At 43.3% G+C, this 27,798-nt stretch overlaps 1 protein-coding gene across 4 annotated transcripts; it reads right to left on the reverse strand.

Moving 5' to 3' along the window:
* Positions 1-224: 224 nt before the first annotated feature.
* Positions 225-27,798, reverse strand: B4GALT4 (beta-1,4-galactosyltransferase 4). 4 transcript variants are annotated; one of them, XM_066175281.1, is made up of 7 exons: positions 27,707-27,798; positions 13,718-14,190; positions 12,249-12,481; positions 8,648-8,835; positions 3,777-3,899; positions 1,285-1,389; positions 225-853 (listed from the first exon to the last, which is right to left on the reverse strand). In XM_066175281.1, the coding sequence occupies exons 2-7, from the start codon at positions 13,974-13,976 to the stop codon at positions 712-714; spliced, it is 1,050 nt and encodes a 349-aa protein (XP_066031378.1). In that variant the 5' UTR covers positions 13,977-14,190; positions 27,707-27,798; the 3' UTR covers positions 225-711. The 4 variants fall into 4 exon arrangements, with proteins under 4 accessions (XP_066031378.1, XP_066031375.1, XP_066031379.1 ...); XM_066175278.1 differs by lacking the exon at positions 27,707-27,798 and adding an exon at positions 27,428-27,631; XM_066175282.1 differs by lacking the exon at positions 27,707-27,798 and adding an exon at positions 25,953-25,971.

Raw genomic sequence — 27,798 nt, forward strand, 5'->3', positions numbered from 1 at the left:
ATAATGGCTTGGGTATGTATACACACTCTGCTAACAGGGTGGCCCAAAGCATCAAAATATGTGGAGAGGAATTTCTCCTGCTCCAACACAGCTGGCTACTGCCTTTCCTTCCTGATCCCTGGAGAGTAACAGGCATCCTGCTGCAGAATGAGACTGATTACTGCCACGGGACATGGCAGCAGGGGACACTGTGGTGAGAAGGACAAGACACACTGGAGTTCAATGGACTGCATTTATTGAGAAATCTGTAACATCTCCCTCCCCCTTACCATTACTGCCCTTCCCTCACACATAAGCAGTTTTCCTTAGACTAGAAAAAAATCAACTTTTCTTACAAAGGTTGTAGTTATTGAAGAATTATTGTGCTTTTAACAAGATCACAAATAACTTCAGAAACAGTTGCAAAACCAAATTTCTTTTCAGGGATTTGGTTCAAGTCCTTCCACTGGACCAGCCCAAACAAAGACACTTTTTTCCAAGGTCCCAGCAAAAAGTGCATAGAAGAACATGAGGACCTGTCCCTCGGGTCAGTCCATAACTCCAGTCCTCACAAAAGGGAACTCTCAACCACTCAGTGAGATGCTGTGAAGGAACACTTTTCTCCTGTGCTACTGAAGGACCCTTCCAAGCAGGTGGTGGAAGTCATCTGCTCTAATAGCAGCCACAAAGGAGATCTGATGCCATTTCCTATAACCTGAGAGGTGCTGGCCCCTATGAGACCTTGGGCTGCACACTGAAGTCCACCGTGATGTTGATGTACAGTGGGTTGTGTTCCATGGAGAGCAGTTTATAGGAACAGGAATTCAGCCCGTCCTTCTTCCATCTTCTAGAGACCTGACGGAGAAGCTTCATCCTGAAGACAAAGAGGAGAAAAATCTTCACTGACATGCACAGGAGAGGAGTTCTGAGCTTGTTCCCAACAGCAGAAAATCTGGAAGCAAAGCTACTGCTATTTTCTATCTACTGGGTATGCAAAGTCCTGTTTTTCCTGTTTTCAGCACAATCACCTATGGGGAGAAAAATCCTTTGGCTCAATCGCTGAAATCATGCATAAATCATACCGATGGAAGTGTAATCTTGGAAGTTTCTAGGGAACACCACCCAGTCAGTTCTAGAAAGATCTCATGTAGAGAAACAGCTGGCAGCTGGAACAGTGTTGTCACAGGGATGTCCCCCACAGCCTCTGGGTACCACAAAAAGCCTTTTTGGCCTAGAGCAAAGAACTTGTCCCCCAGGTGCCCCCAGACCAAGACAATGCAAGGCAGAAACCTGTTCTTGACCCACCTCCCCCGATTCTCCTCGTTCCCGTGGTCACGGCTGTGGAAGATCATCGTGTACCTGCCCACAGCAGCAGGCGGCCTCACCACTTTCATCTTCTGCATCTCAACCCTGCAAGAAGTAGTAAGAAGTGTTGTGAGGAAGACACCACCAATAAACCAGCTGTTAATGAAAAAACCCAACAACTGGAGACTTCACTTCTTGTAGATGCTGTGGAAGCAAATACAGAGAGTTCTGAAAGCTCATCTGCACCTCTTCCACAACCCATTTTGCCAGAGAAATGAGGTTCAGACTTGCATTCCCGGAGAACAGGTCTGGCCGGGGGTGGGTGACAGATACACACTTCTTTTGAACAGAAGCAGGTAGCTACTATAGTAGAGATGTAGAGCTTTAAGCTCTACACATTATACAACAGAGTACATTTATATCAGTATTGACTGGACTACTCTGTACTGCCCTGTAGCAAGTCTCCATATGTTCTGCAACAAGTTCATCTCAACCTCTGCAATAAAGCCTTCATGGTTCTCCACTTACAAAAATTTTTTTTAAAAAAAATTTAACTTGTTTTCTTTTTTAATAGCTAGCAGACAGCTGCAAAACTTATTTGTTCACATGAAGAAAATTTCTCAGAGAACAATGCCAGAAGCACTGAGCCCTATGCACGGATTTAAATGTCTGACATCAGGCACTTAGTTGGAGCTTTTGACCTTACACATATCTGTGAAGCACAGCTTTGCCCTGACAGCAGAAAGAAATTTTATCACAAGGGAATTAAGGAATCTTAAGGACTCTTAATTAAGGAATCTTAAGGACTCTTTGCTTGTCACTCGTCAGCTGAAAGAAAAATAGGAAACCATGATTTGAAAAAACTGAGCCCCTTACAGATTTCCATGACTTTGTGGCAGTAAATTATCGAACTACAACAAATGATCTGAAGAATCTCTCTGTGATAAGTGCCTTAGGAGGGAGCGCAAGAGACCACCACGTTCGTTCGTTCCAGAGGCGGAACAGCAGAACGTGAGAATCCCGGCCCTGAATTCTGAGGGCACCGAAGGGATGCTGCCATCTGCTGACTTCCCTCGGGAAGGCTCCAAGGATCTCTGACAACAACCCACCAGAGGGCAATTACCTACCTTGCCATTACCTCCCCCTGCAAACTTGGTCACCAGCCAAGAGAAAAGGCACAAGCCAAGTCCAGTTGCAGAGCACACGCTGCGTCATTACTTGGTTTCCCCACCAAGACCTCAAGAGCTGCAAAGTTACAAAGTGCCACACAAAAGCATCACTGTTTCCAACCCCTTGCAAACATCCCTCAGTAAATCCTGCTGTCCTGCTGCTTCTCTGCTGCCCACAGGAACATCTGAAAGAACTATCAGCCATGGGAAGCCAGGGAATACAGAAGTACCAAACTCTCCCCTAAACTTATTATAAAAGTCAGCTCCCAGGAGGTCACATAGAAGTTGGTGTGTCTAGGCAGGACTAAGAAGGAAAAAATAGTTGTGATTAAGGGAGAGAAACACATGCCTCCAGCAGATTTTTCAGATTTCTTGAGATAGAGCTGACCAATCTGCTGAACTGACACCACGAAACACTTTCATTTGGAAGTTCCTAACTTAATCCCCTGTATATTTACACAACATTACCAGGGATATAAATTTTATGTCCCCAAAATGTTTGTTTGTATATTTAAGCAACTGAAAAGGATTAACAACTTAAAAATGATGGAGTGCAAACCAAGTTACAAACTTAATGGCTCTGCCAGCAGAGCTTGTGGAGTTGTGGGTTCTTATCTGCTGTTTGCTTGTGGCTTTTTCTCCATTTACTAATAGCAATGTAGGATTAGAGGTTTATTACTAGGCAAAGGGCAAAAGATCAACATAAAAGCTTGGTTGACTTCTTTGTCCCACTAAACCTCTCCAGCCAACAGGTTCCACCTACTTTGACAGGCACATCTGCAAAATGAGTTTTCACAAGAGCAAAGGGCATATGCACATATACGTAGCCTTTCCATAATTCAAGTTATTTGCTATCTTCACTATAATCAACACCACACAAATACAAACTAAGCCCTACTTGAAGCAAATCCAGTGGTCAATGAATGCAAAACACCCAATTCCACCAAAACACTTCCACATTCTAGCAAAGCACTGGAACTCAATATATTTGTGTATCTCTGGCAAACCACACTCCAGACTTCAATTATGACCACTTTCCAAGCAAGAATAAAAATGCTGTGTGTCTGAACCAAACCAACCAACCAATTTAACCCACATCCAGCCAATAGTGCTGTGAGGAAGAGGATTAGGCATCAGACACACCTAACCCTTGCAAAGAGGAAACTGCTCACAGAACTGCATCTTGCACTTCACATCTCCAGTGCAACACTGTTCAATGCTGTTTTGAATGCAGGCCCCTGGGGTGTTGTGCTCTTGGAGGCTAAGTGTGAAGCTGGGCCAATTTTAAAAAATTTTTCCTAAAACTAATTCCTCATTGTTTACCTGATTCGAAGGTCATCATCTTCTCCACCCCAGCCCCAGTAGCTGTTAGAGAATCCATTCACTCTGGAAAACTGATCTCTTGTAAGAGCAGTTACACCTCCAAAATATCCCCGGTACCGTAACCTAGACATACAAGAGAGAACGAAAAATTAAAAGTCAAATTCTATCAGCAATGAAAACATCACCCTGATACTCCAGATCTAGACTTGTCTTGCACAGAGTTAATGGTGCACAAATCCTTAAAAGCTGGTCCCGTTCTCTTCCTCTTTTCAGAAAAAGAAGGTGATTTGCTTTAGGCCAGAAAAAATTACCTCTCCAACTGAGAACAGAGTCTTATTCAGAAGCTTCTCTCTCTTTACACAATTCCCCTTGCCAGCCCAACAGGGACTTCATTTCAGGGACTGTGATATATAGAAAAGCAAAAAAGCTATGCACTAATGTAGTGGAAGCTCTGCAATAACAGCAAGCCATTAATTACCTCAGAGCTGAATCTGAAAAATTTGGACAGAAATCAGCTCACAGCAAGGGCACATGTGCTACTGGATATTGCAATAACAATTCCAAGGTAAGGTACAGTGCAAGTTACTTAGTAACCCAATGTAATGGAGCTCAGCTCTAAAGGAGATTAATTTCTAACTTTTACCTTCCCATCCTGAAATATGCATCTACTTTAAAAAGATGTTTACATACCATGTTTATTTATCTTCTTAGGCCATTCTGCTAATTGTTTTTTATGATGCTCTCCTCTGTCTTGGCCCTTAAGGTAATATTGCTTCTACTGCCTTGCCCCAGCCCATTCAGAGGTGATGGGCACATGGCTGCAGATAGCATTCATACATGTATGTGAATCTAAACAGATGAACAAATTGCCAGGGCTAGAAAGTACTCATTATGGTGTTTGACATGCCAGACAATGCTTATTACTAATTCTGGTTTACCAAGAATATAATTTAAAAAACACCAAAAGAGAAGATAAACCAGCACAAGATCCCCAACACAACCTCCCTCAAGACTATTTTTCCTGGCTGATTTTTGCTCACAGCATCACAGAGGAATTGTCAATGTGAAAGGGACCCCTGAAGATCACTAACCAACCCCTTGGCTCAGAGAAGGATCTGCTAGAACAACTTGCTGAGGAACATGTTCAGTCAGATTCTGAGCATCTCCAAGGATGGAGATTCCACAATCTCTCTGGGAAGCCTGTTCCAGTATTTGACCACCCTCACAGTAAAAAAAAAAGCTTTTTTCATATGTTTAAGTGGAATTTCCTGTATTTCAGTTTGTGTCCACTATCTCTTGTCTTTCACTGAGAAGGGTCTGGCTCCACAGTCTCTACTCCTGCCCATCAGGTATGTATACACATTTCCAAGATCCCCCTTTGCCTTCTCTCTGCTAAACACTCTCAGCCTCCCTCACACATCAGATGCTGCAATCCCTTAATCATCTTCTCAGGCTCTCCTCTGGACTTGCTCCAGCATGTCCCAGAACTGGACACAGTACTCCAGGTATCACCTCCATGGTGCTGAGCAGAAGGGAACAATCACCTGCCTCAACCTGCTGATAACTCCCCCCCAGGATGCCACTGGCCTTTGTCACAAGGGTACACTGCTGGCCCAAGTAAATTTCCCTGGGTAAATTCTCTCCAGTAAAGCTGCTTTCCAGACAGTTGGCCTCCAGCAGCTACTGGAGCACAGAGTTACTCCTCTCCAGGTGCAGGACACTGCATTTCCCTTGGTTCAACTTCTCTGTTCAGATTCCTGCTGGGCACATTCTCCAGCCTGACAAAGGCCCTGCTACATAAGCCAACCCTGTGAGATTTCTGTACTCTGAAAACCTGCTGAGGGTTGCAATCTGCCCCATCTTCTAGGTTACTGGAAAACTTAGTAGCCTCAGTATCAAACTCTGGTGTAAATCACTAGTGACTGGCCTCCAGCTGGACTTTGCTCTACTGAGCAGAACCCTTTGAGCCCAGCATTTCTGGCAGTTTCAGCCCATCTCACTGTCCACTTACCAGTCCATACTTCAACACTTTGTCAGTGGGGCCGTTATGGGAGACAGTGTTGAAAGCCTTCCTAAGATAAACATTATTCACTACTACACCCTCATCCAAGCTAGTCAAACCAGAGAAGGCTATCAGGTTGGTCAGGCCTGACTTGTGAACAGATTTGGTCTCTCTCCTTTATCTCCTCCCCTGAAGAAGACAAGCCACAAGGTAGAGGAAGTTCCATCAAGTTTTAGTTACACATTACTCCCTTGAGACTTCTGCTATGGATACTCCAGAGGAATGCAGTAAACAAATGGAATGGACAGCAAGGAGGTCCAATGAACAGGAACAGCAGGCCAGAGCCTTCCCCAGCTGTGCTTTCAGGACAGTCACCAACAGCACCACAGCCCGTTCCAGCAGCCTGACGGTCTGGGAACTGACTTCCCATGTACACACCCATATATACACCCCACTGCTTTGCTTATTCACCCCAAAATTCCCCTACACCACACTGGGAAGAGTGGGGTCAGCAAGACGAGGGGGGATGCTCCTCCCCTACTCAGCCCTAGAGAGGCCACATCTGCGGTGCTGTGTTCAGTTCTGATCTCCACAGCTCAAGAAAGACAAGGAACTGCTGGAGAGGGTCCAGCAGAGGCCACAAAGATGATGAGGGGTCTGGAACATCTATCTCCCTTTATGAGAAGAAGCTGCAGGAGCTGGGCCTGTTTAGTCCGGAGAATATTGAGAGGGGATTTCATCAATGCAAATAAATACCTGCAAGGTGGGTGCCAAGGGGATGGTACCAGACCCCTGAATGGTTTCCACTGACAGGATAAAGAGCAATGGCCATAAACGAAAACACAAAAAGTTCCACCTCAACATGAGGAAGAACTTCTTTCCATGGAGGGTAGCAGAGCATTGGAAAAGGCTGCCTAGGGAGGCTGTGGACTCTCCCTCTCTGGAGACATTCCAAAGCCACCTGGATGAGCTCCTGTGTCACCTGCTCTAGGTGATCCTGCCTTGGCAGAGGGGTTGGACCGGATGATTCCCAGAGGTCCCTCCCAACCCCATCCATTGTGTGATCCTGTAACCAGGACATAGCTGCCCACTCAACCCTCCTCAGGCAGCACAGAACTGGCAGGGCCTAGGCATAACTTGGTCCCAGCTGACATCACCTGCAAAAATGCATCTCTGTAACAACCCCTTTAAGCACCCCTTCCCTGAGGACAAGAGAACATCAGCTCCTTTGGAAATTTTAAAACTGGACTGAAAAATACATACAATAGGAATGGTCAGAAGGAAAAGATGTTGTGCTAGTCTCAAGGAAAAACTTTAATTAAAATAATAGAGCTTTCCCAACCTTATCTTCAAAGCTTTAACATATAAGTCTTCTGTCTAAAAGCATCCAAAACTGAGCAGTAGTTTATGTAGCTAAAGATAAGGCACTGGATCTCCAAAGGCACGTGGCTGCTGAGATTACTGCATACTGCATCACAGTAGAATATAGCCCCCTGGAAGAAAAATAATTCTCCCCACCCCACACCAAGTAACTAATAAAATCCCAAAACCAAAAAACAGACAACAAACAAAAGACCACCTCCCCCCAAAACACCCCAAAACCAAAACAAACAAAACAAAACAAAACAAAAAAATCCCACAAAACACAAACCAACCCACATTTCTGCTCAGGACATTTTGTGTTAATACAGAACATGGATGGGTTCAGTCTTCTCTACCTCATCTGAGCAATAAGTCCCAGTATGCTCACCTCAGCCGCAGCAAAACACTGAGGACACCCAACAGGGATTTCAGCCCGTGGTATCAGCTCAGTTCAAGAATCATTCTTGAGCTCAGAATCTGAATTCCTTCAGATATGCCTTGGAAGCAGAGCATTATTAACTCCACTTCATGGATGCATGAACACAGGCAGTGACACAGAAAATGTATGAATTATCAATTCAAGTTGAATTATCAAATTCAAGCCACCAGCATTCCAGTGGAATACTCTGCAAGGCTCTGCAAGTGTTCCGAAAGCCTGTCACAAGCCTAGTACGTATGTACTTGTTCCAGTTTTCACTAAATGACTGGAAAGTGAATATTATTCTGTGTCAGTATAGGCACATCCCACCTCTTTCTCATATATTTAACAAAGGAAATGCAGATGCAAAGCAGAGCTTTGCTTCAAAGTACTTTGAGATCAGCTTTGGAAAAGCCCGCTTCTAATCAATATTTAGAGTGATATGACAAACTGAATCTTGGAAGAAACAAGTTCAATGAAAACACTTTTAGTCATTAAATTCAACCAACTCAGGAGCCTTTTCTCTCTGAGGTGGACTGAACCTGACTTTTCACTTTAAACTATTTTATCACATAAGCACTTAGGGGACTCATTTAAAATCAGAATGATCCTGTGTTATATACTGTTCAATGAAATAATGAAAGGACTGCCCCGCCCTATCCCTTGGCAAATTTCCACACTTGAGCTCTCAATATCAGACATTACCTCTTCAACAGCAGAAGTAAGTGGCAAGTTCTGTTACAGTAAGATCACACCCTCAAATCACAGGATCAGGAGACTGCAAACGTGTATCTAGCTTTGCCAGAAGGTCTCTGCACAATCTCTGGCACATTGCTTTCCTCTTGAAACACCTCTTAGTTCAACTCCAGAAACCAGAACAGTGACAATGACCATTTCTGCAGGTGACCACAGGGCTGACTGCAGAGGTGTCTGTCCGGTTCTGTACTCCAGAGAGGTGAAGTGTTACCATCAGAGACCTGGCGTCAGGAGGAAGGGTAGATACCAGCACACAGCTCCCTCAGAAGAGGAACATCATCAGTAATAAGGCATTTCCCTGTTGGTATTCTTTCCATATTCCTGGTTTCCTACCTGTATCCAGTATTGTTCCTGCCAACTACAAAGTGCTTTGGTTGTGTGTCACACATGTAAGTGTTAAAGTCATTTTCTGGCACCAGATCCACATCATGGAAAATGAAACAGTCCCAGTTTGCTTCTTTTAGGGCCTCTAGGTATCCTACATTCAGCAGTTTGGCTCGATTAAATTTGGCGTTGCCAGCCTGTGGAAAAGAATGGAAAGAAACAACTCTGAAGAAGGTGCCACAGCTTTCGAACCAGAGCTGCTCCTGGGCATTTGTTCCCATTGCCTGGTTTGCAACCACACCCGTGTGGCTTTTCCAGCACCTCCAGAGCAGAACTGCACAGAGTGCCCCGCAACACCGGGCACAGCATCAGAGTGGCCAACGGTGCACAGTGTTTCTCCAGCCTCTGTTCACCACAAACACACCCAGCCAGGCCCAGGAAAGCCTGTGCTTAGCTGGGCACAAGTGTGAGTGCTCCATGGCTTAATCGCCCTTCTGCCCCCACTCCTGGCGTTACCCTCAGGCTCCACAACAGAAGAGGGATCACTACAGTCTAGAAACTGGTGTTCCATACAGTGAGCCTCATGGAAGTTCTTTTTAAAAAAAAAGAAAAAACACCCCCCCACATTAATCCCATGCTAACTAGTCTCTAGATGTCAGAGCCCTTGCCATGAACGATTTATGCCTGTCCCCTCAGCTTGGAGGACAGCAATGCTAAAAGAGTTCCCTGTATTTCCTCAGCTCACACACAGATGGCAGAGTGGGAGTGAAAAGCAGGTCTCTTCGTTTTTGCCTCCTACCTATAACCTGATTATGCTGTTGCAGGAGTCATGCTCCTAGCACAGAGCTTCACCTTTTTACCAGTCTTCATCATTTGCTTTTGCGGTAAGTAACTTAGTATTTGCTTTTCAAAACTCGAATTTTTCACCTCTGAGGTACAAGTATATCCACACACACCTGGCAGTTTTGTAAGCTCATCATGTCAGCATTTACTTTGGAGCAAGATGTGTGCATACCTTGCTATTTTCATTTTTTACCTGGCGGCACACTGTACCAGCCTGCAAAGACTTTCTGCTCTTGAGGACAAAGTGAGGATTTGCCTCAAGTTCGCACTAGGGAACCAGAGGGCCAACCCCTGTCCTCCCAGAAAAAAGACAGGACAGTCATTTTCCAGAGCAAGGAACCTGTGGACTTGAAAGAATAATTTAAAAAAAAAAAAAAGTTTTCAAGAGAAACTGCTTGGAATTCTAGCAAATTTTCTATAAGGTGCCTGGACAGAAAAAGGGTCCGTGGAAAATGAGAAAGAAGCTGGCCCCCTCAGGCTGAGAGAAGGTAAGCTGTGGGGAAAAGCTGTTGTATACAAAGCATGTTTTATTGTTTTAAGAAGTAACGCTTGCTCTAGAGCAGGATCTGTTCACTAAAACAACCATCTGCTCTGAAATTAAGAAGATTTGTGGGATTTATGACTCCATACCTGCAGTCTGAAAAATACAATACAGTGCCCATTCTGAGAAATTACAAGATGGATAATCAATTGCATCCATCCTCTGGAGAGAAATTTTCCAGTAAAAAATTTAGATACAATTCACCCGAAATCAGGATGTCAAATTTCTGAATGGAGTTTTTTTTTCTTAAAACGTCCTGTATATAAAAATACCCATAAAACAGTCTCCTCCTGAGGATGAAAACATAGGTTAGGGAGTGAACAGAACAAATCAGATGTCTGGTAAGGTACACTCGGAGAACATCACTTGTATTGAGTATCAAACCCAGCTTAGTTCAGGACAGCCTCTTCCATCTGCTGAAGTTCTGTTTTCCTCATCAGTGCAATCCACCACAGCAGCCAAATGCTGTCCAGGAAGGGCAGTTTACTATGTCAGACCACATACTGAACCAATAGCAACATTTCCTCATCTTTCATCAAGGACAGAATTGTCTCCCTTTTTTTCTATGGAAGAATAACACTCACCACAAGACAAACTTATGCTGAGAAAGAAATTATTCACCCTTTAGAGATTACACACTCACACTCTTTTGAGCACAGCATTCATATATGCACACATTTAGAGAAGCACAACTTTAGAGATGTTAAAAGCAGCCCATAAAGAAGAAATCTGAAGCAAGCCCTTCAGTGGCTCACAGAAAGAAATACAAAAGGCCCATTTAATCTACCTCCAAAGCAGACTGTGTATTTTAACAGTTAAAGCCTGTTTGTCTTTCCTCAAAAGAGAATTAGAACAACTAATGACATCACAAACTGAGAGTGAAAATGGATTTGCCCCAGGAGTTTTGTTAGACCCACTTTCCAGTCTTTGGGCATACCAATGTACATAGAAAAGCTTTGTGAAAGCTTCCAACCTTCCAAACACAATCTCTGATAGAACAAGTTCAGACTTGGCACTGCTGAGCTCATCAGACAAAACTTCCATACTTCTGTATTACTTTTTGCTAACATGACAACAGCAGTTCTCCACTTCACATATTTCAACAAATTAAAAAGATATGCTCATTCTCCCAGTAATTTATTCCCAGCCACTGCTTCCTGCTAGAAGGAACCAGTAAATGTATGACTATAGTACATATTAATGCAGGAAAAAAAGCACTTGCTTTTCCACTCCAGAGGCCACGTGATGACTCTAAACAATCAAAGAACAGTTCATCCCAAGTAAAAATATCATGCCATGACTTTTATTGCTGTTCTGCTGAGACACTCAGCTGAGCAGAAGTGTAAGAGTGGAAGCTTTCACCTAGAAAGCACTGCCTCATACTGATTAATTGACTCTAGGCTCTTTAATCAGGAGGGAAGAGAAACTATTAATTTATCACTTTTTCTCCTACTGTCTCAAATGATTTTTTGGAGCCAAAGCAGAACATATAAGTAAACAGGAGTAAAAGAAAGCAAACATAACGGAAGATCAAGAAAAAGACAACATATTACAAAAGAGAAATATGCATTGCTTTTGGCACATGCAATTAGAACATAAGCACCTCAATGAAAGACAATGTGGCACAAGTCTACTTAAGTTTGAGCCACTGAAACAGCATTGCTAAAAAGAAGACAAAGAAATAAATTAATAAATCTTTCAGGAACCAAATGCTCTCCCATGACAACTACTTCCCTCAGCACTTGCTGGGTAAATAAAGCAGCAGCTGTTGTGTTAAGTTTGAGGAAGCAAAAGTAAAACCACACAATATACACAACTTACTAAGCACAAGAGCCTGATGGGAGAGAAGGGCTAGAGACAAACTGGCCTTCTATCCAAATGGGAAGACAGAACAGGCCAGCCTAGTTACATATGTGGATACTGCAAGAGAAGTGAGTGGCATTAGCAGTGCTAAAGATGCTTACCTTGCATGGTAACTCAAGAAACACCAGGTTATTCAGACTGAGAAATGGACACCAGTTAAAGACACTGCCAGTACACCCCAGCCCTGAGATGCAGGAGCGCCACCAGCAGTGGCTGCAGGCACTGTTGCATCCCTCAGCCAGCAGAATTGCTGCAAGCAGGCTTGGAGGACTGATGTCAGGCAGCAGCGGCAGTGAAGGCTCTCCTCAGGCTGCCGGGCACAGCCATCCCTCTCACCCCAAGAGCTCAGCACAGGTGCCTCACCTGGTGAATGACATAGATGCCATAATCCAGCTGCTGCCTCTGCAGGAAGGGGTGGAGGTGCTGCAGCAGGTAGAGCAGATGCCGCTCCCGGTTGCGGTATGGGATAAGGATGGCCACGTGCTGCAGGGCTGAGCACTCCACGGGGTGGTACCGGCCCTGGGCTACCTCAGGGTTCTCCTTCTGCACTTCTTCCAGTGTAAGAGATGGTTTGAAGGACAGTTTGCTGGCACCTCCTGTAAGAGAAGGACAAGAACCTTTCCGGAGTCCTTTTCAGGTTGTGACTGGTCCAGTCGCTTAACGAGGCACTATGTAACCAGTGTAAGAAACTCAGGTTCAAGCCCCAACTGGCTTCCCTGCCCTTCCAAGTAGTACTACAAGGATTTTATGCAGGCAGTAGAAGGAGAGGGTGTCAAGCATGTAGTTGCTTAAACTGACTATGAAGTAGTGGCAATAAAATAAATGTGCTGCATTTACTTAATCAAATGTGTCTTGGGGTCAGGGTGAGGGTGTGCAGGGAGACAGAAGCTTTTTGGATTACATCAGGGAAGAAGGAAGAATCCAGCTTCCCAAACAAATCCCTAATCAGGTTCACAATAAGGAAGAGCAAGAAGATAATGCCATGGTAACTGCAAAGCAGGAGCCTGGTGCTGCTAGCAGTACCAAGCCACAGAAAAAGTAGAATAATAAAAATGCCCAAAGCAAGGAAACGGCCACCCATTTGAATCTTCATCATAATTAGTGCTAACTCCAGAGTTGTGAAGTCCTTCAATTGACAAAACACAGACACAGAAGTATATTTAGTAATGAAAAGGCAAAAAACTCTGGAAAGATGAAAACACTTGTGATTAAGACAAAAATAATTTAATTTTTAAAAAAGCAAAAGATGCACATGTAATCAAGGGAAAAAGAAAAATTCCTTCATCAGCAGGCAGGTGTCTGGCCATGTCTAGGGAAGCAGGGCTTCAGCACATACAGCAGTTGTTGGGAAGACAAATGCTGCCACCATGAACATCCCTCCTTCCTCCTTTCCCTGAGCTTTTATTGCTGACCATGATGAATGGCACAGTCACAGAGTATGGAATACCACTGCAGTCAGCTGGGGTCGGCAGTCCAAGCTGTGTCCACTCCCAGCCTCCTGCCCACCCCACTGGATTTTAGGGGGCCAGGACAGACAGAGACAAAGCCTCATCAGAGAGCAAACACTGTACAGAGTAGCCAGGTTACTGGTGTGTTACCAAAGCTGTTTTATCAACAAATGCAGAGCGCAGCACCAGCTCCTCTCCCAGCCAGACTCAACACAGGCACTGGGTGCCACAAGACACTCCCTCACCCAGGAGTGGTTGCTGCAACTGGTTGTATTGGTTTCACAGGAAAGGTATCCAACTGGAATATGGCTAGGAAGAAACCCAAGTCAGCAGCACTCCATCGGATTAACTTGTCAGAGAGGAGCGGGAAACACTATCACTTACGCAGGTATGGAGACACAGCTGGGCAGGGAACCTTCACCATGGGAACCTCTGCAGTGGATTCAATCTTCTCCTCCTTTTGACTGTGATCCAGGCTAGTTAAGTTCCTGAAAAACTCCACCATGCTCTTGGCTTTAGGAAATTCTTGTCTAGTGTCCATTAAGTAACTGCATGTGGTCCATAGCACGATTACAAATAAAGCAACGAGCACCAACACTTTGAACTTATAGAAGAGGTTAAAAGTATTCAAGCCCATGGCCATGGCTCTCCCTGATCCGCAAACAGCTTCCTCTGCTCTGATGCCAAGGCAGGTCACTGCATATCCAGTGGGGATGAAACCACAGTTCCCAGTAAGAACGTCACAGTAGGGAAGTAAAGCTGGAGGGTAGGGAGGGCTGCTGCACTTCCTGCAGTTTTGAAATTCATGGAGCCATAGTATTGTTTGCTCTCCAAATGTCACAAAATACAATTTTAACCTGGGCCACAAAAGAAGAAAGAAGGAGAGAATTAGTTTCTACCACCTCCACAGCTACACCTTCACACATTTCATAAAAACAGGTTGCGACAATACATGAATGGAACAGCAAGTACGAACAACAACTGGTCAGAAACAAAGACACAGAGCTTTGGTCTTAGTTCAGCCACAAACCAGCTGCATTATTTTATGCAAATTACTTTCCTGTTTTGTTGTTCTCTTTAAATCCTTCTTTTATTTTTTTTCAGATCAGAAAATGCAACCACTATCCCGTGTTACGTCTGTGTACAGTGACTGGCAATACAAAGGTTTTACTACTTCTGTTCCTACCAAAATTAACAACAGCTGCAAAGCAAGAGATTCTTCTGGCTATGAGTAAAGCCCATCCAAAATGAAAAACACATGAATCTCTGCAGAAATAAACTGGTTTCTTCTGAAAGACAGTATTATTGATGCTATGTTGCTCTGCACAATGCAGTGTGAAACCCACAACACCTGACTGGTATCAGAAACCATCCTTCTTTATCTGCTGCCTGCCAGTACCACCTTTTGGGTCTTGGCCCAGTATTCCCCCTCTCACATGCAGTTGAAGGAGGGAAATCTTCCTGCTTTTTAAGAGAAAGGTTCTGTCTCTCAAAGGTGTTGGTCTGTCAGGAGCCAATCCTTTATTACACTTCCTGCCCTGTTTCAAGGGCTCCATTTTCATACAGCCTTTCACTGCCATCCTACTGTAGTTACCACTCTACTTCTTTTGGTTGTTATTATCATCTCATAGCAGAGAAAGAATGAAATTTTAATAACAGAGAGCTCTAATATAGAAAACACACAAGAAAACTGCAGCCTCTGAGAACAACAAAGACTGAGGCTAAGAGAAGCAAAGGCAGTGATTAAAGACAATGTACATGAAACAGGTTAGATCAAAGAGAAGAAACACAAAGACATCAAAAGGTTATTTTATACCAGCCTCTATAGTACATGAGACCCTGGAGAGATATCACAGGCACAAGGAGTACAGTAATTCCACATTTCCACTAGCTTAGGCCTGGTGCCTTCTGGAGAATTTTGCTGATCCGTGGGAATGTGTATGGGAGCCTGACCCACGACTAACAAGATGAACTCCCAAGCTTTTAAGGTTCACTGGGAATTACCAGCTGCTGTCCCTCCGGGCAGGCACTTCATGGAAGAGCCAACCTGCTCTCCCCATTCACATGCAACACACAGCAATGCTCGAAACAAGTAAAGAGACTCAAATAAACCCTGCAATAGTTGCACACAGGAAATCAGTGATAAGCTCTGTGAATCATCTTAGAGCAGTGTGGACCCTATGGGTAATATTACCCTGTAATAGTTAATCAAATACCTTAATATTAGCTTATCTAAACTCTATCTGCAAGTTTCTATGGAACAATCTGAATTGCTGCCCTTCATGGCCTTCATGGCCTCTCAGGTACTATGCAGCATTCATCAGGTGAAGCACTTCCCTGAAAGTCCACACTCACCCTTCCCTGAAAGGGTGTACTTTTCTCCTACACAAACCAAAGGGCTCACTGCACAAGGCACATGCATGAGGAAGGAATTTCGTTCTCCATCACCCAATCCAAGTGCACCCCAGATTAACCTGGGTTGTAAAGGGCAACATAAAAGTTAAGATACTGAACTTAGATTGCAGCAAATTACTATCAAAAGGTGTTTATTATATTCACAGCTTCCCACTTTCCAAAAAATGGACTACAATCTTTAAAGAGTTACAACAGTTGCTCACCACTGGTTTTCAGAGTAGTGCAAATGGGCTCTCCCCCCAAAGAAATTCTTTTGTCCACAAATAAAGTCAAAAATTAACTCTCCATGGGAAAAGACATAAAGTAACACCAGGAGGCAGTCAGCAGTATTAGTCAGAAGCAGCAGCTTCTGAAATATTTTGTTTTTGTTAAAATATCAGGAAGAGCAGGCAGGTATAAAATTGCTAAGGTACTCAGATGCCAAAATTATGGACATAAACTATGAACTTACTGCACGAACCTGACTTCTACTCTCCTCCACTCCTATTCCAAATCTCACATGTATCAATTTCCTTTGTCAGCTTTGCATGATTCTATATGCAGTTGCTACCAAAAATTCAAGTGACAAATATTCACACTACACCACTATCAGTGTGAATAACTTCCCAAAATAACTAAACTCACATCTCCACTGGCTTCTTTGGCAGCGACAGAAGGCTGCTCCTGCTTAAAATACACCTGAGCCCTTCAACAGGGCAGCATAAATGTGCACACATGATCACAACCATTAGTCACCTTCAGCTCATCACAACACTCATGCAGAAGGGCAATAATTCATGTTTCAGAAACCTGCAGTTTGATTTCTTGGTGTTACCTACAGAGAATACAGCAAATATTTCAAAACACAGACACACAAAGGTATTTTGGTATTTTAAATGGAAAAACACAGATTGATCAATTTACCCACCAATTTACCTTACATTATTACCTCAGAGCTTAAAAGGTTGTTTGCCTGGCTTTTTTCCCCCTGAAACATGAGAATGGCATATGCACAGAAAGCCAAACCTGATTTTACCAAAGAGGAGGAAGAACTGTGGAAGAACTGTACCCTTGTGAATGAAGATGACAGTGAAGAGCTGTCACTTTTATGACTCCTGCCAAAGACTGAGAACTTCGGAACCTAAGAGGACAATAATTGAGAATAAAAGGACAAGCAAGAAGTTAAGCCTCAATAAGAGCCTACCTGTCAGAGAAACAAACAAACAAACAAAACCAAAAAACAAACAAACAAACAAAAAAAAAAACCCTGGCCATTGCCCCTCTGGAGGGTGTTGTGTTACCATTTCACACTAAGGACTCTTCAGTCAAAAAAGTAATCTTTCACCAGCAAGCCTCAAGTACCTTGGTTGCTAAGTCAGGCAGCTAACCTCAAGTCCTAAAGTCAAGAAGATCAGAGCTTGGATCTTGTTAAAGAAAAAAAAAGGTTAGGCTCAGGGCCTGCTTCTATACTTGAAGAAACAGTACAAACACCAGAGTTATAATACGTGACATAAAATTATTATTAAGGAATAGTCTTAATCAAATACAGACTGGAGCAGTCATGCAAAATCTACTCCAGCCTTAATAGTCTTGACAATAACAACTGAGGCAAAAGAGACATTCAGTAGCTGAGCCTTTCCACATCCTGACCAACCAAGTCTCCTGTTCCACTGATCAATTTCCCTCCTTCCTTTCGCTCCCTATGAAGTTAACGAAACACATCTTTTCATCTTTGATATCCCTGGATTATGGCTGATATATTGGCTGGGAGTGGTGGTGAAAAAGGCCACCTAGTCATACATTATACCATGTGCAAACAACAATTCAATACTGAACAAATCTTGCTATAAACAATAGTATCTCAGAAACTGGAAACATGGTTCTTTTTTCTCCTCTACCTTGCAACTGAGGGTGACCAACCCTCAAACATGGGTGGGAGAACAATTGTGGTGCAACTAAATGCTTCTCATAGCTCTGAAACCTGACTCTAGTTGTATGGGACCTTCATAAAGTAGACCAAAGAAACTTTCATAGTTTCACGTGGGAAACAAAGTGCAACTTTCTTGTGACAAAAATTCTCAGTGAAGCATAACCAAACATAGCTTAGAAAGTTACAGCTGCCTAGAAGGGTAGGGCCCTTCAGACCACAAGGTCAAAACCACCACAGTACCCATTTCAAAATGTGTAATTAAAAAAAATTAAACAGAACAAAGCCACAGTTACGCAAATACGGCATCAATCAGAATTCTAAAATTGATGGGAAAGGTGGAAGGTCTCCATCTACATGTAGAAATACTCGTACCTAGACAGATGCTGTAACACAATTCTAAACAGCTCCCTGATCATGTTGAGGCACAAAAATAACGCATGCTCTGCCTTCCCCAGTATCACATCTGTACCAAAAACTGTCCCTGTGCTCTGCAGCCTGTATGACAACTCAAGGTCTGTAGCCTATGTGTTTTGAATCCCATGCCAAACCCTGCTTCCTTCTTGGAAAATTCCTGGCTCATAAGAGACTTATCTGCAGGAATGCCATCCAGGACACAGAGCTGTATGACTTCCCCAGGAACAGGGGCATTCAGTTCTCATACTTGAGAAACAGTATAAACACAAACATGAAGCCCTAACTTGTCCTTTTCCATCCAGGTAGTCCGAAACAGTAAGCAAGGTTTCAGCGTGGACAAGAGTTCATCTGAAGCAAACAAGGAAGATCAGAACCCCGTCCACACTCATCCAGGGTTTTCCCAGCAGAAACACCCATGCACTGGAGTTTGACACACGGTGCAAGCACAGAATGAGCAAGCAACACATGTACAAGCTGGTTCCCCATGTAAAGGCTGCAGGGTCAACCTGTGCATCTGCCTCCTGATTGAAGCCAGTAGCACTACCAAGCTCAGAAATGCCCTGGAATACTGGACTAAAGGCTGTTCTTTTTTATCAATGTAGAATTCCTAGACAAAGTCATTATCAGCCAGAAGACTGACAACTGGTAGCCCTGGTCTAAGTATTAGTGAAGGAAAGTAACCTTATGAACAAAATCTGGTAAGTAACTGGAGTTGATAAAAACTCATAATGTTCCAAACAGTGATTTTTCCCTGATACATTTTTAGATAAAAACTGTCATTATGATAATTATGCTAAAGCCTAGATTCACTTGATTACTTATCAAAAAGAAGTTAAGCTTAACAGTATAAATAATCAGTGAAAACATGGTGCCTAAATTTTACTTTTCATATGTTCACATTTAAAACAATTCACCCTGTAGGGAACACCTGCAGGACAGCTCCAGAAAGATATTTTCATGCGATGAAAAGAAAATTAATTTTTTATTTAGACAAACCAAATTTCTAACTACCTGTTTCACATGGTCGAGTAAGGCCAGATTTCCCACGCAGGATTTTCTAGAAACCCCTACAAGCTCCTCAAGCTCACACACAAATTCCAAAGGCAGCAGAACAGGTTCAGTGGCAACACGCATGCACTTCAACCTAACTCTAAAAAGTGTAGTAAGTTCAAGCAGGAAATGAAGCATGGAAGAGTTCCGTGGAACTGCATTTAATCAGCTCTGTACTAAACAGACAATTATTTATTACTTTATCTAGGCCAGAAGCAAAAGCAGCAACAGGTTAGCTCTGGGTACATCAGGAAGTGTAGCAGTCTTCATGAAATCCACCAAGAAGGAATTAAAATTTCTGACAACTGGCAAGGTAGAAAGATCACTGTACAGCATCAGCTTTTCTGTGCAGGACAGTTCAAGTCTTCAAGTTTTACAAGAGTCTATACCTGCTCCTTTCACAGGCACTTCCTTCTTTTCAACAGATTAGTTTCTCAGTGGAGCGTTAAGCCAATAGCTTTTAACATCTCTTTTACGCAACTCTTTCATAATCCTATTATCCCTTCCTATTTAAAATCCACCAACCGCACTGAGAAATGGTGCTATTTCAAAAGAAAAAGAAACAACAAGAAAAATAAATCCAATCCTCAAACAAATTCCCTTTCCAGTTCTCAGAACTTCAAGCCAAATGAAGAAAGCACATTAAACCAACCACTCACTGCTGCTGCCACATCCCTCCTTCCTGTCGAACACTCATTCCAAGAACTATGGAGAACACTTCACAAGCAGCAAACACTTTTCATCCAGGAAACCCCACACCATAAAGAGACCTCTGTTACCTCTCACAGGCTGCAGGAAAGAATCAGCTCAATATCACAGGAGGGGAAAAAATATATTACTGAGGGGGAAAAAAAAAAAAAAAAGGGCCAACACATCCCACTTTTCCTCAGACCAAAGAGGCTTCATGGTGCTGTCCCACATGCCCCTCCCTCAGCTCATGAACCAGCCCAGGAGGGCAGACAGCCTCCCTCCTTTCCTCCTAGCACAGCAGCACCAGCCCACAGGCACTCAGGTATATCGGGACAGAAGCAATAGTGCTCAGAAATCATGACCACAACAAACCCTTCCATTAGAAACAAAGGCTCAAGCCTTTGCTCCTCAAAGCAAACCACAGTCTATCAGTGCCCTTTTGGCATCTTCTCCATTTCGAGATTTTAAACATTAGAGATGTCATTCTTCTTACACACATCGAGCTGCCCACCCTCTTGTCCATTTCTGTGGAGAAGTCCCAGTGCTCCCACCACACTCCTCTCTTTTAGCACCCGGACATACCCACTGATCACAGTCCCACCACGGACCAAAGCATCTACTTCATGCAAACAGCCTGGCTCACTGACCCTGTTCATAAAAAGCAACTTCCTATTACCAGGTTGTCCCTCTGATGCTTTTTCTACCACTCTGACCTGTAAAACCCCTCCAGCAAGCCCACAGCATCAGCTAGATGGAAAGAGAGGCGTCACTTTGCCATCTCACCTGTCTGGGGCTCCCTCAAACTACCAGGAATGTGGCACTGCCACGACCTGAGCAGACACAGGGTTCTGGATTGCAGTAAGGATGGGAGATGTTATAAATGATCAGCCAAATTCATAAAATAAATTTATTAAAAATTGGTGATAGAAAAAAAACCCTGATAAAGCCACAAGCAAAGTACAGCTGCGATCCCGGAATCGGGGCCAGGTGAACCAAAGATCCAGCCCCTATGGCACCGAATCCCTCCAGTTCACAATTCTGGTCTGTGCAGGGTCTGCTTTTATACAGGTTTTGGTTTGTACAGTAGATTGCCTCATCCGTCTTTGTCTCTCCAGTTTTTGTTGTACATTCATTTGGTTTCTTTTTTTGCTGCTGGTCTGATGAACATTTTTTTTCCGGGGAGGAATGGACCTTTGTTCACGTTTACGGGAACCATGTATTCAGGTGCATAGCCTTGACGAGGTCGATAAGATTAATATCAGGTGTTGATCGCTGAGTTGTTGCTGCTGATCACCAGGCTTACCTGGTGAAGTCTTATCTCTTTTCGAGAATGGGCGACTCCCTTATTCCTGGCAAAGGTAGTCCCCTTCCAGGAATGCTTTTATTTCTGGATTGAGGAACTTAAACGGAATTTAAAACTTAGAAATGGTTTTATGCAGTATATCATAATAAACACGAATTAATTCCAAGATATATATCACAGGAGAGAAAGTATAGGTACAGCCTCATGACAAATGTTAAATCTCTTGTAACTCAAACCTGTTTGAACTCTTTGTGCAACACATGTACCTCCTCTGTGCCACACAAGTCTCATCTGTTTTCAGGACTGCACAAGAATTTCGGGCGAAAGCTTCCTCGTTTCAGACACTCAGCAGTGCGGAAAGAACCTTTAGCAGTACTGCATGTTTCAACTGGTCAGTCACAAAGCCACACCAGTCTGGCTGTCAGTTGTCACCATCTCATTTTTGTCTCTGGTCCAGTCCCCAAACTATAATTTCTCTGCACCAGCACAAGCTCTCATGAAAACATGGAGCTAGCTGGATTAGGAAGCAAGAAGAATTTCTAGCAACCTTCTGTTATCCCGTCTACTCTTCCCACTGAAAAATGTCAGAAAACCTGATATGACAATCAGCAGAAAAACAGTAGTTCAGCTTTCAGTTGGCTTGGAATGGTTATTTTAGGAGAATGATAACAGATATTTCCAGGCAACGACTGGTAACATTCCACAAATTGCCTGGAAGCAGGCAATTTTAAAGGGGAAACATATACATGAGTTAAAAAGAAGCAGACCAAGGTGCACCTGTGGGGCCTGATTACAGTAACAGCCACTGCCACCTAAAATATTCCAGTTATGTCAAGAATACAAAGAGATACACGGATGTGCTGGCTCCACACTCTTTTATTACTTGATAACAGTTGATACTCAATACAAAAGAACAAACGTACTGGCAGTTCCAACTCCCTGAATTACAAACTAAAAAAAAGATATAAGAATATGTAACACAGCAGGAAATAACTGCTGTGGTTTAAACTCAGCTGGCAACTCAACACCACACAGACACTCCCTCAATTCCCCACAACAGTGGGATGGGGGAGAGAATCAGTAAAGCGAGGAAACTCACAGGCTGAGATAAAAACAGCCTAATAGGGCAGATAAGGAAGAAAATGATAATTAGAATAACAGTGACAATAATGAAGATTACAATATACAATGGGCATGATGCAATTGCTCACCAATGCCCAGCCAGACCCCGAGCAGCTGCCCCTGGCAGCCTACCCCTCAGCTAATACACTGAGCACGATGCCCTCTGATATGGAATATTCCTTTGGCCATTTCAGGTCAGCTCTTCTGGCTGTGGCCCCTCACAAATCCTTGTGCCACTCCAGCATTTTCACTGGCAGAACATGGGAAACTGAGAAGTCTGTGACTTGGGGTAAACATTACTCAGCAACAACAAAGCATAGGTGTGTTATCAACCTTATTCTCATACTAAATAAAAAAAACCCACACCACTATATCAGCTACTAGGAAAAAAATTAACCCTATCCCTGCTGAAACCAGGGCAACAGCCTGGATGTTAGCTTACACAACTTACTGTCTCCAGGAGTGTGGGCATCACAGAAGAAGCAATTGAAACTATGTAAAAGAGGAAAGGCTTGACAGCTAAATACAATAAATTCATTTCAAAAAAAGAGAACATCACAGCAGAAAAGCACTGAGAAAGAGCTTTCCACACATTTTAAACTCTGACCTGTAGGACAGAGAAGAAAATAGGAGTGTCTCATTATCCTAAAAGGGACACATCCCTAACAGGGACACCACTGTTCTTCCACTCAACATTACCCTGAACAAGGAGTGCTATTCCCGTGTTCCAGCCTGCTCTGGTTTATGATCAATAAACTGAACAACTGTCTCCACAGGGAATGCATCAGACAAATGCAGCAGTCCCTGAGCACTGGTATGTGTGAAGTCCATCATCCTTTGAACGCGTGTTCCCGATTTTCTGCCTGCTACACTCTCACTTTACCACTCCTGAACAAAAGAGGGGTGTAAAGACTCAGAGGTCACTCATCGACTGACAAGGCAGACTCAACTTGGGGAAAATTAATTTGCTGTCAATTAAAAATTGAGTAGGATGGTGAGAGACCAAAAGTACACTTCCCCTCCACTTCCTTATTCCCAGGCTCAACTTCACTCATTCATCTCCACCTTATCCACAATAGTGCAGGGGAACAAGGAATGCAAGTCACAGAATTGTATCTAGGTTAGAAAAAACCTCTATGATCATCAAGTCCAACTGTTAACCCAGCACTGCCAAGCCCACCACTAAACCATGTCCCTAAGGCACCACACCTACAAGTCTTGGGAATATTCCCAGGAACAGTGACTCATCCACTTCAAAGGGCTGCCTGCTCCAGGGCTTGACAATCCTTTCCATAAAGAAATGTTTTCCTAGATCCAATCTAACCTCCCCTGGTGCAACTTGAGGCTATTTCCTCTTGTCCTGCTGCTTGTTACTTGGGAGAAGAGGCCAATCCTTTCAGGTAGTTGTAAAGAGAGGTGAGGTCTCCTGAGTCTCCTTTTCTCCAGGCTAAACAATCCCAGCTCCCTCAAACAGCTTCTTTCAGGACTTTTCCTCCAGACCCTTCAACAGCTCTGCTGCCCTTGCCTGGACTTGTTTCAGCACCTCAATGTCCTTCTTGTAGTGAGGGGCCCAGAAGTGGACATAGGATTCAAGGTGTGGCCTCACCAGTGCCGAATACAGAGGGCACAGTGTTTAATCACTACCCTAATCCTGCTGGGCACACTATTACTGATCCAGGCCAGGATGCCACAGGCTGCAGCTTCTTTCAAGGCATCTCTTCCTGCTACAACATAAGCCTGACCAGGGTACACTCAGGTGAGAGTTCTCCCCAGGCACAGCAAATGAGCTATTGCAATCCTGCAGTACAGTTTTCGCTTTCCTGAGGCCAAGTGAACTCTGATGCCACATTAGGAAATGCAATCCAGCATCTCTGGGCCAAGAAACACATTTATGAATGGCCCCTCTTGTTACACAACTACAGCTGAGCCACTGACCTCACCGTGAGACACGACACTGACAGCCTGGGCCCGGCCACAGCGGCCGAGTGAGGGACACAGCACGCAGCCCCGGCACAGCCTCAGCACAGCCCAGCACTCCCCACTGAAATATTTTTTAAGGAATACAGCATTTTTTAAAAACACCTTCCCATCCAAGGTGAGTGGAATCCTGGAAAAACACATGATCAAACAGATTCCTGTGAACACAGGAACCTCAGGTGTAGTGGAATGCTCAGGTCACGACTCAGCTCAGCAATACTCTGTCGTTTTCTGGCAGCTGCTGCCTTACTGGAGCGGCATCAGTCAGTACAGATGACAGATGTCAGAGGCCTTGACACTTCACCAAAATACTTCAACACTCTCCTGGTCAAATTCCTCACTCAACTCTCTCCTGAACAATAAAATAATATCTGAGAATACTGCTATATTACAATATTGCATTTTCTTATTTTGGCTTCACAATACTTTTTTTTAATTGAAAGTGTATAGCTAAAACAGCACAGAAATAGTATAGATCTGTGGCTACTTAATACATTTATAATTTTCAGTTTACAAGTATCTACAAGCAAAGTTCTAAAAAAAAAAAAAAAAAAGAGAAAATTAATAGAGTTGATCATGTATTATGAAAGCATAACTGAGAACAGAATCCCATTGTTTGTTTCTCATGAAGGTGCTTCAGCATGAGAACTGCACCAAAGACATTCCAGCTAAAGCCTCCTTAGGCATGAATAGATTTACCTTTTTATTAGTTTTGCGGTCTTATCCCAGTAAGGATTACCAACTCTCAGGGCCTACTGCAAAGACAGCCATCAAAAAGCTTTACAGATGGCATGACTTTGTTAAGCTATTAAATGTACATGACTTTTTCCATGTTAAAACACAATTTACACCTACGTTAGTTTTCAACCAACCTGCAGGTGGATTTTTATGCAGTAGGAAAGTTTCAAACATACAATTTAAGAGCTCTAACTCAAATACATTGCCATTACTTGTAACTGCACACATTTACAATCATCACTCTGTCCATTTAAAAGGATTATCTGAATTATAATGCATGACAACTTCATCCCACAATTCACTGCCTAACAAATATTTACCCAGCTGTTGCTCTCAGGATACCAAGATGATCCAATTGTAGCTGTAAGGCATGTTACTTGTAGGCACGCCAAAGCACTTCAAACAAAAGACAAAATACTTATAAAACACCCTACATATGTTGATAATAAAGAAAAAAAAAAAGTGAAGGAAGCTCTCTCCCATCATTTTACAATATTTTCAAGGTCCCATTTATATGCTGGGCAAAACCTCCAGTCTCTGAAGCAAAAAAAACCAGCTATCCCAGCTGCAGATCGGCTGGGTGACTTTTGAACAATGTATTTGCCAAAAAAAAAAAAAAAAAAAAAAAAAAAAAAAAAAAAAACAGGTTTTTAACCAAATTCTTGTGGCATTCAACCAGGCTACAGAATCTCCAGGCACACCTCCTTCAAATTGACAAAAGTCAAGTTCACCAAACTCCTACAGGTAACTTAGACTTAAGACCATATAATAGAAAACCAACAATCAAGAACCCCTCAATTTCTATTTTTCTTCTACACATTATTTAAAAGAGAAAGACATGCAAACTCAAACCAAAGAGAAAAACAAAACCCCAAGCTTTCCAAAGTTGAAGCAGCAAATGTCTTCCTTCTAACTTCAAACATATTTGTGAAAATGAAACACAGCTTCTACAAAAATGACAAGGAAATACCAACGTGAATCAAAAACAAGATCAATCATACCTAAAGGAAGTGCTTATCAGGAAAACTCACAGTAACATTATCCTGGATGAAAGGTGATACTTCACACTGTTAAAGAAAGGTGCATGAAACATTATCCAAGTTGAACAGTGAGAGAGAATAATACAAAAACCCCAAGTTGTGCTTTTAAGTACTCTAAATTTAATCAGTGTTTGTAATTAACAACAGAAGACCTACACAATCATCACCGAGTTGGCAAAGAAAAAAAAACTTAGAGAAGGAGCATCTCACATAGCTACCAACTTTACTGACAAAAAGCGTAGATATTTAAATTGAAGACTGTGAACTGATCCCAAAGTTTATTTCTTTGGGTTCTTTTAATAGTAGCTATCTCAAGGACATCAAACTTTCACCTTCCTTTATTCTAAATTAAACCTCTCTGTTAAAAACTGTCTTGTAAACTGCTTCAGCTTCCCTTGGGAACTTTCATAGCTGTCAAATGAAGGGATAGAAAAAATGTTAAATCCACAAGAGATATTCATTGTTAACTCTTTGAGACAAGCAAGCATTAGTAAGAAACTGTATAGACATATTCTCCTTTTTGACTATTACTACCAAAATGCTGTGAAAATCTTAAAGCCTACAAGGTTTCAAATCTTACCAGAGCCTCTACTTTTGAGACCATTTAGATTATGCAGAAATAAAACCTTCTTGAATGCTCGTGCTAGTAGCCCCACTTCTGCTTCTCCTTAACACCTGCAAACACGTTTCACAGAATCACAGAATTGGCTGGGCTGGAAAAGACTTTTGACATCATCAAGTCCAACCTATGACCGAACACCACCTTACCAACTAAAACATGGCACTAAGTGCCACATCCAGTCTATTTTTAAACACCTCCGGGAAGAGCGACTTCACCACCTTCCCGGCAGCCCATTCCAACGCCCAATCACTCTTTCTATGAAGGATTTTTTCGTAATGTCTAGCCTAAACTTCTCCCGGCACAGCTTAAGACTGTGTCCTCTTGTGCTGTCACTGGTTTCCTGGGAGAAGAGACCGACTCCCACCTGGCTACAAACTCCTCCCAGGCAGTTATTTCCATCATCACCAGCAGTATTTTTGTCAAATGACAGTCTCCGTAAACCTGTGCAAGTCTCCTTTCAAGCCTACTGATCACCATTCTGGCTCTTCCAAACTAACATCTGGGGTAATAAATCAAATAATTTATGTCCTGTCTGTAAGAAAATGTTTAGTGAATAGCATCACTTGCCTGTGCTAAGGTTTCCACGTGTGAAACGGAGAAAATAACACCCGGTACTGCATTTACTTTAACACAACACCATCCAAAGCCGTACTTAAAATGCAAAACCCAGTGCATTGCAGACGTCCTCCTTTCAATCCCTGAGCCCAAGTACAGTAAGTACTTCCACCGGGTACGTAACTTTTAAATATGTAACTACTGCCAATTATTTCAGTAAAGCTATACTAGGATGAACATTATGTGCCGGCAGACTTACTCAGACGACCACGGCCTCAAGTCCTGCCTGTGATGTCCATGAGGGGTTCCCCGCACGCACAGGGACTCACTCCCTGGAAATCCGGAGCTCCACGAGACGACCCAGATTCCGTCACGCACCAGACGTTCCAAGTCCGAGGAGGTGCAATTTAAACCCCCTCCGCCCTTTCGCTAACGATCCCAAACCGAAACACCGGCCGGCATTCGCTACCCCCAGCGCTCACTTCCCCGCCCGCCCCCGCAATCCCACCGCTCGCCCTCGCCACGGGCAGCTCCTCACCGCGCTGCCCCGCTCGGCACACGGAGCTGCTACTCCCGGGGCCGCAGGCGCACGGCCGCGCTCCCGGCGCGGTTCCCGGCGCCGCAGGGACA

Source organism: Chamaea fasciata, unplaced genomic scaffold, assembly GCF_029207755.1.
Source record: "Chamaea fasciata isolate MVZ Bird 193981 ecotype frontalis unplaced genomic scaffold, bChaFas1.0.hap1 SCAF_2, whole genome shotgun sequence".
NCBI lineage: Eukaryota > Metazoa > Chordata > Aves > Passeriformes > Sylviidae > Chamaea > Chamaea fasciata.

Excerpts from the sequence above, each read along its gene's own strand:
- B4GALT4 (XM_066175281.1), bottom strand. The coding sequence starts at position 13,976 with ATGGCCATGGGCTTGAATACTTTTAACCTCTTCTATAAGTTCAAAGTG. Across the intron at positions 12,482-13,717 it reads AGCTGTGTCTCCATACCTGC|GAGGTGCCAGCAAACTGTCC; the intron begins GTAAGTGATAGT and ends CTTCTCTTACAG. Across the intron at positions 3,900-8,647 it reads AGGAACAATACTGGATACAG|GTTACGGTACCGGGGATATT; the intron begins GTAGGAAACCAG and ends TTGTATGTCTAG.